The 15,392-nt window shown below is 38.6% G+C and overlaps 1 protein-coding gene across 1 annotated transcript in view; it reads right to left on the minus strand.

Moving 5' to 3' along the window:
* Positions 1-10,861: 10,861 nt before the first annotated feature.
* The window catches only part of kcnq1.2 (potassium voltage-gated channel, KQT-like subfamily, member 1.2), a 179,351-nt gene continuing 174,820 nt past the window's right edge, over positions 10,862-15,392 (minus strand). Inside the window, exon 19 of the mRNA XM_067380629.1 lies at positions 10,862-12,810. Coding sequence (XP_067236730.1) covers positions 12,658-12,810 — 153 coding nt within the window. The 3' untranslated portion in view covers positions 10,862-12,657. The remainder of the gene's footprint in view (positions 12,811-15,392) is intronic.

Raw genomic sequence — 15,392 nt, forward strand, 5'->3', positions numbered from 1 at the left:
ATGGTCTATGAAAGAGCAAAATTTAAGCAATAAAATGTTCATCGCACCCTTAAAGTGATTAAAAGGCCAAACCGACATTTGCATCCTCAGTTGCACATGAACTGGTTCCACCGAAATGGATGCATAGACCAATACAATCAGACATTTTAAAACAACAAAGGCAAACAGGGATTAAATGCACAATAAAAACAGGAAGACACCTGCATCAGTGCTTTGAGGTCTCGTGAGGCGCAGGTGTGTGACCTCAGCCGTCTTTGTGTTGTGCGCTTTGCCGTCGAGAGGTTAAAATGCTCTTCTGTTGTGTCTGGGACTCGTACTAGGACAAAAAGACAGCGTCGCCCAGAAAGAAGGGATGTTAGTCATGTAGGGTTTGCCCTCGACATCAAGCAGCGACTTTCTGACCTCATCCAATCAGCTGCAGGGAAAGTCAATACTGCCAGAGCATAAAAACACTCCAGCCCTGTTCAATGTGCTTTAATGGGCAAAACGTAAATTTCCTCTTCATTGTTCCATGGAAAGAACTCCAACCGCAGGGAGTCCATTGAGTCACGGGCAAAACTGGGAGGACGCGGTCAGAAAGAGCGAAAATAAAACGTCTGTGGTTCTCCTCTCCTTTCAATTTCAGTGGTTTGGGAGTCGATCATTATGAAACGTAATGAGCTGAAAAGCAAAAAAATGGTGTAAAGGTGTGACACAAAACAACTAAACGTTTTTTAAAGGTTGACAGGGAATTATCACACAATAAGGCATTGTTTGTCTTTGTTATACTAAAGCAAACACTTCTAACTATCTGTAAGTTACAGATCAGACAAAAAGCACACTACAACTTCCAAGTTAAAAGGGTTCCTAAAACTAAATTCATCATCATTTACTCAACCTCATGTAGTTCCTTCTTTCTTCTACGAAACTTTTATACAGTCTCTGAGCTGTTCTTCAATACAGTAAAAACAATGACAACAGAAAAGTCTGGCAATATTTTTGTGTAACGCTCTGTCGAAATAGTATAGACAAATGTCAGAATAAACACTGTAACATCCTGTAAGTGCATAAACATTTACCAAAAACTGCTTTTCATTGCAAATAAATGCCCAAAAAAATACTCATTCAACATTAAAACGTAAACAGATCACATACACTTTAAATATGCTCAACTTATAAATAAATAATCATTTGCATGTGCAATAGGAGAACTAGTCTTTATGCAGAATGTTCTTGATTAACTATGGAAGCCCATTTTATTTGCGACATAAGAAACAAAACCATGCTTTGATAAAAAAAATAAAAAAAAATGATGACATTAAAAGTTTGACTTTTTGTCAATTATGACTTTTTATATAACGATTATAACTTAGTACGTCAATTTTGACATTTTTTTCCTCAAAGTTATGACTTACTATATCATAATTTCAACACCATATGTCATGACTGATTTACCAAAGCATTTTCTTTCTTAAGTGATGGAATTAACCCTAAAAACTACTTTTGCCTTTAAAAAATACCTGCTTGTATGTTGTAAATGTCTTTTTAACCATCATTTAACCCTGCATGATGCACTTGAGTTGGATAAAAAACATGTCAGGGCAGTATTTCAACAATTTGTCTAAAGATATTTTCTCTTTGACCTTCCCCCAATGAAAGAACTCATTTAAATATTTGCATGAAAGATGCATTTGACGCCTGTCAGAAAACACTTGAGGAAAGCGTCATAGCCAAGGCCTGTGAAAATAATACGTTTTCCTTGAATTCACGCGAGTGAACGAGCTTTGAGAACCGTCCACACAAACTACAGGAAATACTCAGGTATATTATCTGATTTCCTATTAAAGCCCTCTGTGTTTCACTTGTTTCAGGACAGGAAACACCAAACTTTAACCTTTAGTCTCCATTCATTCCACTGTCAGGCCCTTTGGCAATGAGTGAAAATAGTTTTCATAGTTTGGAGAACATCCTATACGATGCACTAGATCTCGTGTAGCATTCAGACTACAAATTCTTCAACTTCTATACAAGATTAAAGACTAACAAAGAGAAAAACACACACATATAACTAGATTTCCTGACTGAAAGTGCTTCATATTCATGCACTAATGCAGTGAAACCACAGGTCTCGTACCCTTTCCTGTAAACAAGGGCTTGTGCAGTTCATTGAAATCTCTGAGCTTCCCCGTTTGGTTTCCTCCTGCGACCACAACGCACGTCATTAGATGAAATTCTCAATAAATGACTTACGTGTGACCTCAGACGGCTGGAAGTCCAGTAACTGACATAGACAGCTAGTTGTGAGAAGGACTCAGGCCAGAGTGATGCAGCGGCTCTACTGTAGCGTGCCGATTTCAGTTACAGAACTGACGCAGGTCCTGTCACGAATGCCGTCCTCAAGTCTCGCAGGTCACACTTTGAGGAAGTAATGCAGTGAAGAGACTGTTGAGTAGCAGCAAATACGGCCATTTAGAAATGGTCATATTGAGAATGTACAGTGGCCCTAAAGGATCGCTCTTGAGGATGGGATGAACGCGACGTGCCACAATGAGTGCGCTAATTTTGCTAATGTTCCCATTAAGTTATTCAAAGTTGCTCGAAAGTCAATTGTTTTTAACTGCAAGGTTAATGCAAAGGTTCCAAACATTCCATTTTAGCATTCTTTAAACATGCTACTTTTGAATGTTTTCGGAATGTTCTGTTCTAGTAACATTTAAAAAAATTAATTTGGTAAATTAACGCCGTCTCTCATGGTGCTTTGCCAGTGTTGGGGAAAGTTACTTTTTAAAAAAATAATGCAATACAATATTGCGTTACTCCCTAAAAATGTAACTAATTATGTTAGTTACTTTTCATGGAAAGTAATGCGTTATGTTGCTTTTAAGTTACTTCTGGGCTGGGCTGTTTGTTTGATTGTTTTTATAACAATAAAAAAGTTCTATTTTTTGGCAAATGCAAAGGCCCTTTCACACCGAAAGTGAAATGAGGCTGAAGGAAATGCAAATTCACGCCTGTACAGTAGAGGGCGCAGCTCAAACAAACCTTTCAGCTGTGCTGCATTCTGGAATAAAGAAGAATAGGACGCAGAAGTAAATGAGTAAATGTTTGCTCACATTTAATCTAAAACTAGTCTAGAATAACCATCATGCGCACACAACAACTCTGGACTCCCGAATTCTTTCAACATGGCGCCAGAAAACCTGTCAGTCAATAAATGGGAAAACAAAGTAATTTGCGTAACTTATTTGAAAAAGTAACTTGTTGTAAATTTAAAAGTAATGCATTACTTTACTAGTTACTTGAAAAAAGTAATCTGATTATGTAACTCGTACATTAAGTACGAGTATATTACATTAAGCCCTGAATATACTTTTACGTTTACGCTAGTGTACGCGCAGAGTCGAACGCAAAGCCCCGCGAAGTATACTTTATTCGACTCGCAGTTTTGAGCAATCTCTCTCCACGAGTTACAACCCATTATTGTATTCTTTCATGCTAGAGTTTTACGAATGAGGGTACTTTCTAACCTCTAATCCTCTTCTGTTCACGCACACTGTACGCTGACCCTCGCATACTTGTAAAAAGTGAAGTATACTTTGGGCTTTACTTGTAATGCATTACCCCCAACATTGCGCTTTGCAGATTCAGATGGCTGTGAGCGTTCATGTGTTCTGGAGGAGGCGTGGCTTTGGAGACAGGCTCTTGGGATCTTATGGTTTCAAAGCTAGCTTGCTATAGAGGGTATGCATCGACGTCACTTTACCGCCAGCCGGACTGAGTGGCAAAAGAACCTGCTGCATGACTGGATTTAATAGGGGAAACTTCGAAAATGCAAGTAAAACAAACGATTACACTAAAGGTTGGACTCGAAAGTGTTCCTTATGACATGTCAAAGAAAACTAATCCATGGATATTGACATGCAGCCATGAATCGTGTTTCCTGACATTTATATATGCCTGATTTCGACACCGGGGAAATGCATAAAGCAAATCTGCATGCTAATATTTTATATAACTACAATATAGGTAGATTTAAATCCGAGTAATCACTTATATATGCTATATATATATTGTCCAGCCATAAAACTTGTATAGTTTTTGTCAGTGTTTATTTAAAATCACACAATTATGCAGAATATAAGATGGTAAATATTTAATTGATGAGTTGTCAACACAATATATAGCAAAACAATATATACGGTATGATTTTACCTCAAAATCCAACAATTTGACACAAAATGATAACTGCAAATCCATGTTTCTCTGCCTGGAGTCCAGCTGTTTCTGTGAATTGCAGTGATACATTTGCTTCTTTTTTCTGTAGCTTTCAGCAGTCTGTAAAAATATACCTCAGATTTTGTGTCAAAGCTATTTGTATAGTCAATCGCAAGGCTCTTTCCTGTTTTGGATGTGTTTTTCGCAGCATTCACGCTAAAAAACAATGCTGCCGCTCACTCTTTGTGCCACTCGGTGGGTGTAACCGCAGTCGTAACGGTCGACGGTGACGTCACATGCATACCCTCTATTGCTAGCCACTCCGAAATTATTACTTATAAGGTAGTATGCTCACAGAATATATATTTAAATCTGCATACTGTTTAGGAGCCAATCAAAAGTAAGATTTATCAATTGAAATATTTATTGTTTTATTAAAGCACATACATTTTGCTAGTGCATGTTTATCTAGAAAAAAAGAAAAGCAGTGCAGATAAATGCAAAAAAAAAAAAAAAAAAGTGCAGGCAGCTGTTTATGCTCCAACACGGCAGCTAGATTGTCGAATATCTACATCAGTCATCGCCATCAATCATTTTTATTAAACATGCACATGACAGACAGAATCGTAGAATCTATCACACCACACACCCACAGAGCCTGTCTGGCTTGGCTTTCATATCTACAGATAGCGGCACGCGGCACAGCTGTCGCCAGCTCTGGCCGTCTGTAGCGTTCATTAGACGGGCCCACCTGCAGCCAGTCAAAGGCTTTTATCAGCTCGCGCTCCTGAAGCATGCAGACCAAAACACGGAGCCTGAGTGCGGCACGCTGGCGGCTTCTGAACAGACTTCATTATCCTTCCCGCGCTAATCTGCTCAGCTATGCTTGAGGGCGCTGGACATGACCTGCTGCAGATACCTGCGCGCGCACGTCAAAAACCATCATTACGCGCAGATGACATTTTAATGACATTTTAAAGACTTCTCACTGGACATTCCAAAAATGAGATATATTATATATATATATATATATATATATATATATATATATATATATATATATATATATATATAGGGATTAAGCATGGGACGGTATCACATTTTCATGTTGCGATTAATTGCTGAAGCTTTTATCACGGTATACGGTATTATCACGATATTGAAATAAGTTGCAAAAAAAAAGTGCTGTCATAGTATAACAGGTTTAAGAACTCTTTTTGTAATAACGCAAAAAGAACTCTGAATGTTTAAATACCATAATACAATACACAAAAAAATATATAAAGTAACATTTTCAAACAGATTAAAGTGCAAAAGAATTCGGCTATAAAGAACAACAGGCAACACTTTACAATAAGGTCTCATTATTTAATGCATTAATTAAGATTGAGCAAGATTGAGCATTTGTTACAGAAAGTGTTATTTGTTAATGTTAAATACAACTGATCATTGTTAGTTTTATCTCAGGTCCATTAAATAAGTTCTTTTGATTTTAGTAATGTTTTTAAACAGTAAATAAGAAATTAATATTAACTAAGAATAATTAATGCTTTAAAGTATTTTTCATTGTCAGTTTGGTAATAATGAATTAACATGTTAACTAATGAAGCAGTATGTCTCAAAGTTTTACTGAACAATAACAAATAATCAGAACATTTCTAATCATTAGGGCATGTTGTAGTCCAGATTAAAATATAAAAGTGTTTAAGTTTGAAAATAAATAGCCTGTGTTAAGTCTTTAAGTATTAAGAATTTGGTGCTAAGATGAACAACATTGATATTACAAAAAAAAAAAAAAAAAAAAAAAAAAATGAATGGCTGTTTGAAGCATTTTAAAAACTTCACTAGCGCAGTTGCTTTGTTGGCGGGTTTCCGGGGTAACCGCTGCATTTCTGCTGTTCCATCAGCGCCCTCTGCTGTCAGAGAGTGAACGCTTGCATGCTTCTCATGCAAGTTGGGCTTGTTTACATGAGTGCGCGTGTCCCTATCATGCATGTTGTGCATTTTATATGGTTGATGGGGAAAGTATTCTTAATGTACGGAAGAGGATTAGGGCCAAGCAATAATAAAAAAATAAAACCATCTCGGGATTGAAGTTGTTAAATTTCAAGAAAAAAGTCTAAATAAAATGTTGAGAATAAACATTAAATTACGAGAAAAATGTCATTAAATTTCGAGAAAAAAGTCGAGATAAAATGTTGAGAATAAAGTCATTAAATTATGAGAATAAAGTCAATAAATTACGAGAAAAAATTTGAGATAAAATGTTGAAAATAAACTCATTAAATTACGAGAAAAAAGTCGTTAAATTATAAGAACAAATTCGTAATTTAACGACTTTTTTCTCATAATTTAATGAGTTTATTCTCAAGATTTTATCTCGACTTTTTTCTCTAAATTTAACGACATTTTTCTCATAATTTAATGAATTTGTTCTCAACATTTTATCTCGACTTTTTTCTCGAAATGTAACGAGTTTTTTCTCGAAATATAACAACTTTAATCTCGAGATGGTTTTATTTTTTGATTATTGCTTGGCCCTAATCCTCTTCCGTATTAATGCATTATAACAATTTTAATAAATTATTATTTACGGTATTTTGAAGCGCCCATGATAACAATATAGTGCATATTCATTATCATGATATATCGCATTACCGAATATCGGCACATGTCTAATATGTATATACCCATGCCTTTCCACAATAAAAAAGTCATGAATAGCATATTTGATCTCAGCAGCTCTGATCTGTGATGTGTTTAGGACTTTTGTCATGTCCTTCAAAGGATGATGATCGACCTTCTCATCAAGATTTAAAGAGCTTTAAGCAGCAGCTGCGACATGATGCACGTTCAGGTTTGTGTGTGTGTGTGTGTGTGTGTGTGTGTCCAGTCGTCCAGGAGCATGACGTGGCCTGTACTCGTGTGCTGGTACAGTCGACAGCAGCTGTCTACCCTCGTTTCTCTCATTCTCCTCAGGATGGCCAAACCGAGCCGGGCCGCACCACTGAAGTGTTTCCAGCGCAGAGGCCTGGAATCCTCCTCGCGTCTGGACGAAAAGTCCACAGCAATGCGACCCAGTTCACCACACACTCGAGTCCAGACGTTTGCTCAATAACAACATGATGTGTTTCGATTCACATTCCCGCAGCTGTACAGCAGGCTGGCATGAGGACGGGCACGATCACAGACCGACAGTCGCTTGGAAGTGAATTTGGCTAGTCGCCGCTGCGACGGTATTTTAGGCCACATTACTAATGCAGAAAAACATATGCAAACTTTAATATGCACAGAAAAAAAAGTGATAATAGAAATGTAAATGGAATTTGTAATTATAATACAAATAAAAAAATCAAATGCAATAAATGGCTGTAATTGACTTTTCTTGGGGAGGGTAATGATAGTAGCCAGTATAAGTCACATGACTTTTTGACGCATATCGAGAATTAGTTTTTACCAAATAAAACATTTCTCAACCTCAAATGAGCATATTTAAGCCTATTTATTTGCATCTTTGTTTCCATCCATCATATTTTATGCAATATACCAAAAATGTGCATAAAAATTACATTTCAGACGTGAGGGTGAGTAATTAATGACATAATTTTCATTTTTTAGATGAACTAACCCTTTAAGAAATGAAAAGATACATACTCCATCAATTATGGTTAGAAGAACTGTTGCCATAACATGCTAGAAACATAATGATTACTGCAATAATGATCCAATCATGCAAGAAAGAGACATATCAGGCCTGGATCCGTCCCAGCGCTCCCAGACAGCGGCAGGCATGAGGGTGGACGGTTGCCCCTCCGTCGAACACAACAACAGCCGCCGGTGCAACTGTTTTCTCCTCAGCTATTTCTAGAATACAAGAGGCGCAGCTGCCCGCGTCCCCCGCCTCACACCTGTTCATACCAATATCTGCTTTCATAGGGCACCACTGCTCCTCCACGGGGCCACAGGTGGCCCCCCAGTAATGGGCACACGGCTCGGGCTTGTCATCGGGTCAAACAGGCCCCATTATGGAGGAGGTGGCTGGATATTTGGCTAGCATTTACAGCCAACTTCTGTTTTAGCAATCAGCCTGGAAAACCTGGAAAACCAGACCTGGTCTAGCTTCTAAAACTTAGATGATGATGCTAGTTTGACCAAATTGGCTTTAGAGGATTTGGTTGACCAAAGAAGCTTTAAAGGGGTCATGAACCGCGTTGTTTTATAATGTTTACTAGAGTGCACTTATAATGTTAGTATGCTTCTTACATCAAAAATTGTCATCATTTAGAAATAAAAGGCATTTTTGCTACCCTGATTATTTGAATGCTCTATTTTAAGGGGCCTGACATCTTTGCATATGAAATAGCTAAGTATTACTCTCTCGAAAACTTATAGCACATTTTTACTATTACAGCTTTCAAGGTTAACTAATCGTGAAAGTGTTGATTATAGCATTACATTGATCTATGGCATTATATTTAGATCGTGGCATGAAAGGTTGCAGTGATGAACATTGTAGTCGATGTTGTTGAGCGCATGAAAGCAGTGATCTCGTCATTGAAACTTAATTTCTGCACACTAACGAATGCTTTCATCATAACTAACAGTGCAAACGCCTTGTAATTAAGAGAATCGTTGAATAAAACGGGAGTTTTGCCGCAAATCCAGAACTCAGTCACTGATAAACTCGCGCTGTTTGATTGACAGCTCCAGCGATTGTAAAGGGAGCGTTCTCTATATAGTATTAATCACCATTTAAGTAACAGAATATTTTCATCCTACTAAGAGAAACAACGTGAAGTTGAGCGTTTAGTCACTGGATTGATTTACTGACACACAGACAAAGATCATGTGACTGTACATGAATCATTAATATCAGATCAGGCATCAGAATGAACACAGTTACTGACATGTTGTTGCATTACTGTCGAGTTCATATCGTAAAAGTCCGTTTGCGTCGAAATGTGAAATGTACCGAATACAAATAAATAAATCTCAACTGAGACATTCACATTGCTGAAAATAACCATATTCCTGCATTAGGATCCTTTGAAAGGTAATGTTATTTTAGTCCTGTATCGCTCTTCTCTCACTAACACGGCAGTGGGCGGGGCTAACGATGCAATGAAGAAGTAGGCGTTGATTTCTTCTGCGGAGGCGGAGTTTCACCTATCTATAGGCACATTACGGGACGACTCGTTCCATCTTTGTCTGTATATACACTGTAAAAAATGACCGCGATTTTAACAGTAAAAGACTGTAAAAATGCTGCGGTGAAAAACTATGAATTGGTTTACAGAAAGTTTCCGTACTATATACAGTGAATAACTGTAATAGATCTAACGGTACATTTAATGTAATTTTACGGTAAAATACCATTAAATTCACAGTTTTTGGAAGTGAAAAATAACAATTCATTGTAAAATTTACAGTGAAAAAACGTAAATTAACATTCCCACAATTCCCTGCATGACACTTCACATTTGATATATTTTCATTGAAATAACTCTGTTTCTTCTTAGTTTTTCTCATTTTTTTCTAATCAGTTATGTACATCAGGGTTTTATGTTACATCTAATGTTGTTAAATTAATGTTTATTACATTTTTAAAATGTCATGCATGTTACCATGATGGTGTTTAGTGTGTGTGTGAATGACACTGTGTGCACCAGATATTAGTACTTCATTAGGTTGGTAAATTAACATTATATAAGTTAATGAAATACGCTATTTTACCGTAAATTTTACAGATTTTTTTTTTTACGTTGCTACTGTATTTTTTACGGTAAAGTTCTGGCAACCACAGCTGCCGTTTTTTTACCGTAAATTTTACTGGAATTTTTTTTACAGTGTATATATGAATAAAATTGACCCATTTTTTCGTCCTCGAGTTTGACCATATTCTGACTATATCAGACTATGAGTGTCATAAAAGCCTGAAATATCAAAGTATTTGGTCTAAATATTTAATAGACTGATTTTTCAGACTCGTTTCATATGTCAGGCTTCACAGGGTTGAGGGATAAAGAAGGAAATATGAGTATGTTTTCAGCCTTGAAAGATTTTAAGCAAGCAGAACCGAAGTGAGAAACGGCATTAAAGAGAATCAATCATCACCTGAGTCCATGTGCTTCGTGAGGATCTGCTCTGGTACGTCACAGGAGCAGTGAACCTCGCAGTCACAGATGTGAGTTTGCATCCCTAATGCTTTTCCAAGAGGCCGATCTCCGAGGATAGTGGATGATCGAGCGCTCCGACATCAAACAACCTTTTGAAAGCACAGAGACTGTGTACATGAAAGGCCGACAGTGTCTCTCTTGTACACAGCTGGGCCTGTAGACGACTCCACTTCTCTTTCAAGGTCCCGGCAGTGAGCTAAAACAGCGGCAACGAGACAAAAGCAGGCGTATGGATCTTCAGAGCCTCAAAACATGACCCATATTCAGCTCTCAGTCGCATATTTCAGGCTTTAACCGAGTAGAAATTCAAGACTTGAATGTAGGTGCGCAGAAAGCGTGGTTTGCTAAAGAGAAATAAGCCGAAGGAAACATGTCATTTTCAATTTCTCCAGCTCGTTTGACCACGTTTGAGGCTCCAAACTTTAATCATTCACACATGATGTGTGACTCAAAGCGTGACAGGTACTCTCACATGCAATGCATGCACGTCAAAACGCAACATGATACATAATTAAACCCATGTTTTATTTACACCACAGTTTATCATTCCATCAGAACATGAATCCAAACCTTCAGCACTACATGGATATAAATATAAGGCATTACTACAATATTTACAATGCTTTTTGTTTTATAAAACTGTACAGAGTCATGTCAGCAGCAGGCCATGTCATAAAACAAGCCAGAAAATTCCCTCTTCTTCAGGTTTTTCAGCTCCCGTTGTGCAGAACAATAAAGGGTAATGGTTCAAATATATTTAAAAAATACGAAATACCAATAAACAGACACCTGTGACTGCATATTGTGCTATTTTGTATTTATTATTGTTAAAAATTAATAATGATAGCATTTAATATGTAAAATGTTTTTTATAATATATAAAATATTAAATGTATTATGTTGATGTTGAAAATTTGGGGTCAGTAAGAGTTTTTTTAAATATAACTTAATATTTTTATTTTGTAAGAGGACATTAAATTGATCAAAAGTGACATATAATGTTACAAAAGACTCAAATAAATGCTTTCTATTAATCAAACAATGATGAAAAAAATGTGAAGCTGTTTTCAGTTTGTTAATAATAAGAAATGTTAATAAGAAAATCGGCATATTAGAATGATTTCTGAAGGATCATGCATTGAAAATGATGCTGAAAATTCAGCTTTGATCAATGTAATAAATTATATTTTACAATATATTCAAACAGAAATCAGTTCTTTTAAATTGTAAAAATATTTCACAATTTTACTGTTTACACTGTAATTTTTATTCAGCCTTCAGCCATTAAAAAACCTTACCGACCATCAAACTTTTATTATGTATCATTTTTTTAATGATTTTTAAATGTAATAATTTTCATTCCACTTATTATTATAATCAATTAATGTTTAAACTATTTATTGAGCATATTTTCATATTGCTGTTTCATAAAAGCAATAAACCACTTGCAGCTGTCAAATACAGTGATTTTACCATGCTTTTAGACATAAGAACGCTTACATCACTGTCATATTGTGGCTTTTTGCTTTATGAAAAGAAAAAAAAATCAGTGTTAATTCTGTGAAAGGCAAATGGCCAACAGATGAACATGCCTGGAGAAAAAAATCCAGGATGAAGGTATTTTCCTCAATACGACTTTGCGGTTACTGGAAAAAAAACAGTGAAACGTGTTTTTCATCTCATTAATTGCATTTTCCGTCAACTCACCTCGCCTTTCAACGTTTAATTATCTTGGATGAGAAAAATAATAATTCGATCAAACAAACGCATCTAAAAGGTGCTTCAAGGGGAACAAACCGCTATTATGGCATGGTTTGAGTTCTGACTGATCCGCTGTTGGGAATCTTGGCTCTCCTCTCAACATCAACAGCCGTGAATAGCTCCTTTCTCAGTGCGCTATTAAACTTCATTAGAATCTATCATGGGTGTTTTGCTATTTTGATAAGCCCTACCACAGCCATACATCAACGGCAGCTTTCATTCCCGAAGCACGTTCACGGTCTTAGTTTGGAAATGTTATTTAAGATTTCAACCTTTGTTTTGTTCACGAGAACCATTCCTGCTTGACCTAAACAGGTCAGAACGACACCCTTGGTGAGAGCGCTGACCATAAAACCAATCAAATAATGCATTGGATTAGGAGATTCTGAGGATCCCCATAAAACTACTTTGCCCACTTGGCAACTCAGATGATGTTCAGTTTATAGTCAGAAACAGGAAACACCAAGTTCTTCCTCTCGGACCCCGTTTCCCACGATGCACAGCGTTAGTTCTCTATGCGAGCGTGTCATTGGCTCTCGTCCATGCTGACGCCCAGCCGCTTCATGACGGTGACGCGGGAGCTGTACTGGTTGGGTTTCTGCAGCAGCTCTTGTTTGGGCTGGAAATGCTCCATTAGGATCTTCAGGATGTTCTCCACCTTCACGTCCATCTGAAGCACCTACAAAACACAGACAGATATTAATTCAGATACAAAACGCTCTCCATTCACACTAGCATTTTCTTAAAAGTTTCTCATCCACACTAAAACATCGGAAAACGCTACAATCGCTATGCATGCGTAAAATGTAATGAGTGGACACGGCCCCTACTGCTGATTGGTTAACTCTCTCTCCTCCCCATCATGAGTGGACACGCCCCCTACAGTTGATTGGCTCATTCTCTCCTCCCCATCATAAGTGGATACGCCCCCTACTGTTGATTGGCTTATTCTCTCCTCCCTATCATGTGGACACGCCCCCTACAGTTGATTGGCTAACTCTCTTTCCTCACAATCATGCATGGACACGCCCCCTACTGCTGATTGGTTAACTTTCTTTCCTCCCCATCATGAGTGAACACACCCCCTACTGTTGATTGCTTAACTCTCTCTCCTCACCATCATGCATGGACACGCCCCCTACTGCTGATTGGTTAACTTTCTTTCCTCCCCATCATGAGTGAACACACCCCCTACTGTTGATTGCTTAACCCTCTCTCCTCACCATCATGCATGGACACGCCCCCTACTGCTGATTGGCTAACTCTCTTTCCTCACCATCATGCGTGGACACGCCCCCTACTGTTGATTGCTTAACTCTCTCTCCTCCCCATCATGCGTGGACACGCCCCCTACTGCTGATTGGCCCACTTTCTCTCCTCCCCCATCACGAGTGGACACGCCCCCTACTGCTGATTGGCCCACTTTCTCTCATCCCCATCATGACTGGAAATGCCCCTACTGCTGATTGGCTCACTCTCTCTCCTCCCCATCATGAGTGGACACGCCCCCTACAGTTGATTGGCTAACTCTCTTTCCTCACCATCATGCGTGGACACGCCCCCTACTGCTGATTGGTTAACTCTCCTCCCCATCATGAGTGGACACACCCCCTACAGTTGATTGGCTAACTCTCTTTCCTCACCATCATGCGTGGACACGCCCCCTACTGCTGATTGGTTAACCTCTCCTCCCCATCATGAGTGGACACGCCCCCGCCTGTTGATTGGCTAACTCTCTTTCCTCACCATCATGCATGGACACGCCCCCTACTGCTGATTGGTTAACTCTCCTCCCCATCATGGGTCGACACACCCCCTACTGTTGATTGGTTAACTCTCTCTCCACCCCATCATGCGTGGACACGCCCCCTACTGTTGATTGGTTAACTCTCTCTCCACCCCATCATGCGTGGACACGCCCCTACTGTTGATTGGCTCACTCTCTCTCCTCCCCATCACGAGTGGACACGCCCCTACTGTTGATTGGCTCACTCTCTCTCCTCCCCATCACGAGTGTACACGCCCCTACTGCTGATTGGCCCACTTTCTCTCCTCCCCCATCACGAGTGGACACGCCCCCTACTGTTGATTGGTTAACTCTCTCTCCTCCCCATCATGGATGGACACGCCCCTACTGCTGATTGGCTAACTCTCTTTCCTCATCATCATGCGTGGACACGCCCCCTACTGCTGATTGGTTAACTCTCCTCCCCATCATGGGTGGACACAACCCCCTACTGTTGATTGGCTCACTCTCTCTCCTCCCCATCATGCGTGGACACGCCCCCTACTGCTGATTGGCTCACTCTCTCTCCTCCCCATCATGAGTGGACACGCCCCCTACAGTTGATTGGCTACAAGTGTGTTGTGCTGCTCGGTCCAATCCACTTTCAACGGCGTTTCTCAGAAATCACTTACTGCACCTTTAACAAGTTTTGTCCACTTTCAAGTTAACATCTAAATAAAATAAATGAATTAAACCAAATTAATAGGGAACTTAATACATCTTTGCACAATCATTTTATTAGCAAATTATCACTCCACTTACAGATTCATCCAGGTCACACTCAATCGCCATGGCATGTTTGGTCTAAAACACAATTGCCCTCATGTTTTGTCGCCGGATAGCAATTAAATTTTCTATCATCTTTGCAGGAATGCAATATGAAGATAAGATAACATTTATCTTCAGAAACACTGTGAAAGTGAATAGCACGTAGCAGACACACACCGGTATAAACAAAGACATCTATCAGTACAACATGAATCACATGACTATACAACAAGCGTCAGCGTTTTCAAATTCAAATGTGAAAATGCCATTTTTAGATTTATCCACTTGCAAGAATACCTTCAAAAATCAATTTTTTTGCAGTGTGAACTTAAGACCAAAACATAGAGAAAAAGATGCATTTTCAAATGTATAGACGTGTCCTCAGCTGAGAAATAAAGCTGTTTTTCTAGTTCATTTCAGGGTTTAGATTTAGCTTGGCATGGTTGTGTTGTCCCAATTCTGGGCTACTAACTAAAAGGTTGAAGGTTCAATCCATGCAAGGGGTTAATCCATGAACAATCACCATTGTGCACCAGCGAGGCACTTAACCTCAGGTTACGACAGACTGTTTAACCCTTAGAGTCTGAAAATCAGGCTAAAAGCTCTTCATTGTGTCCACAGATTATTTTAACAAGACATTACTTTTGAACACTAAAAGCAAGTACTGCATTAAAAGGCATAAAAAAGTCAGTTTTGAACCTTGACAC

This window comes from Chanodichthys erythropterus, chromosome 24 (assembly GCF_024489055.1).
Source record: "Chanodichthys erythropterus isolate Z2021 chromosome 24, ASM2448905v1, whole genome shotgun sequence".
In the NCBI taxonomy this organism is placed as follows: Eukaryota; Metazoa; Chordata; class Actinopteri; order Cypriniformes; family Xenocyprididae; genus Chanodichthys; species Chanodichthys erythropterus.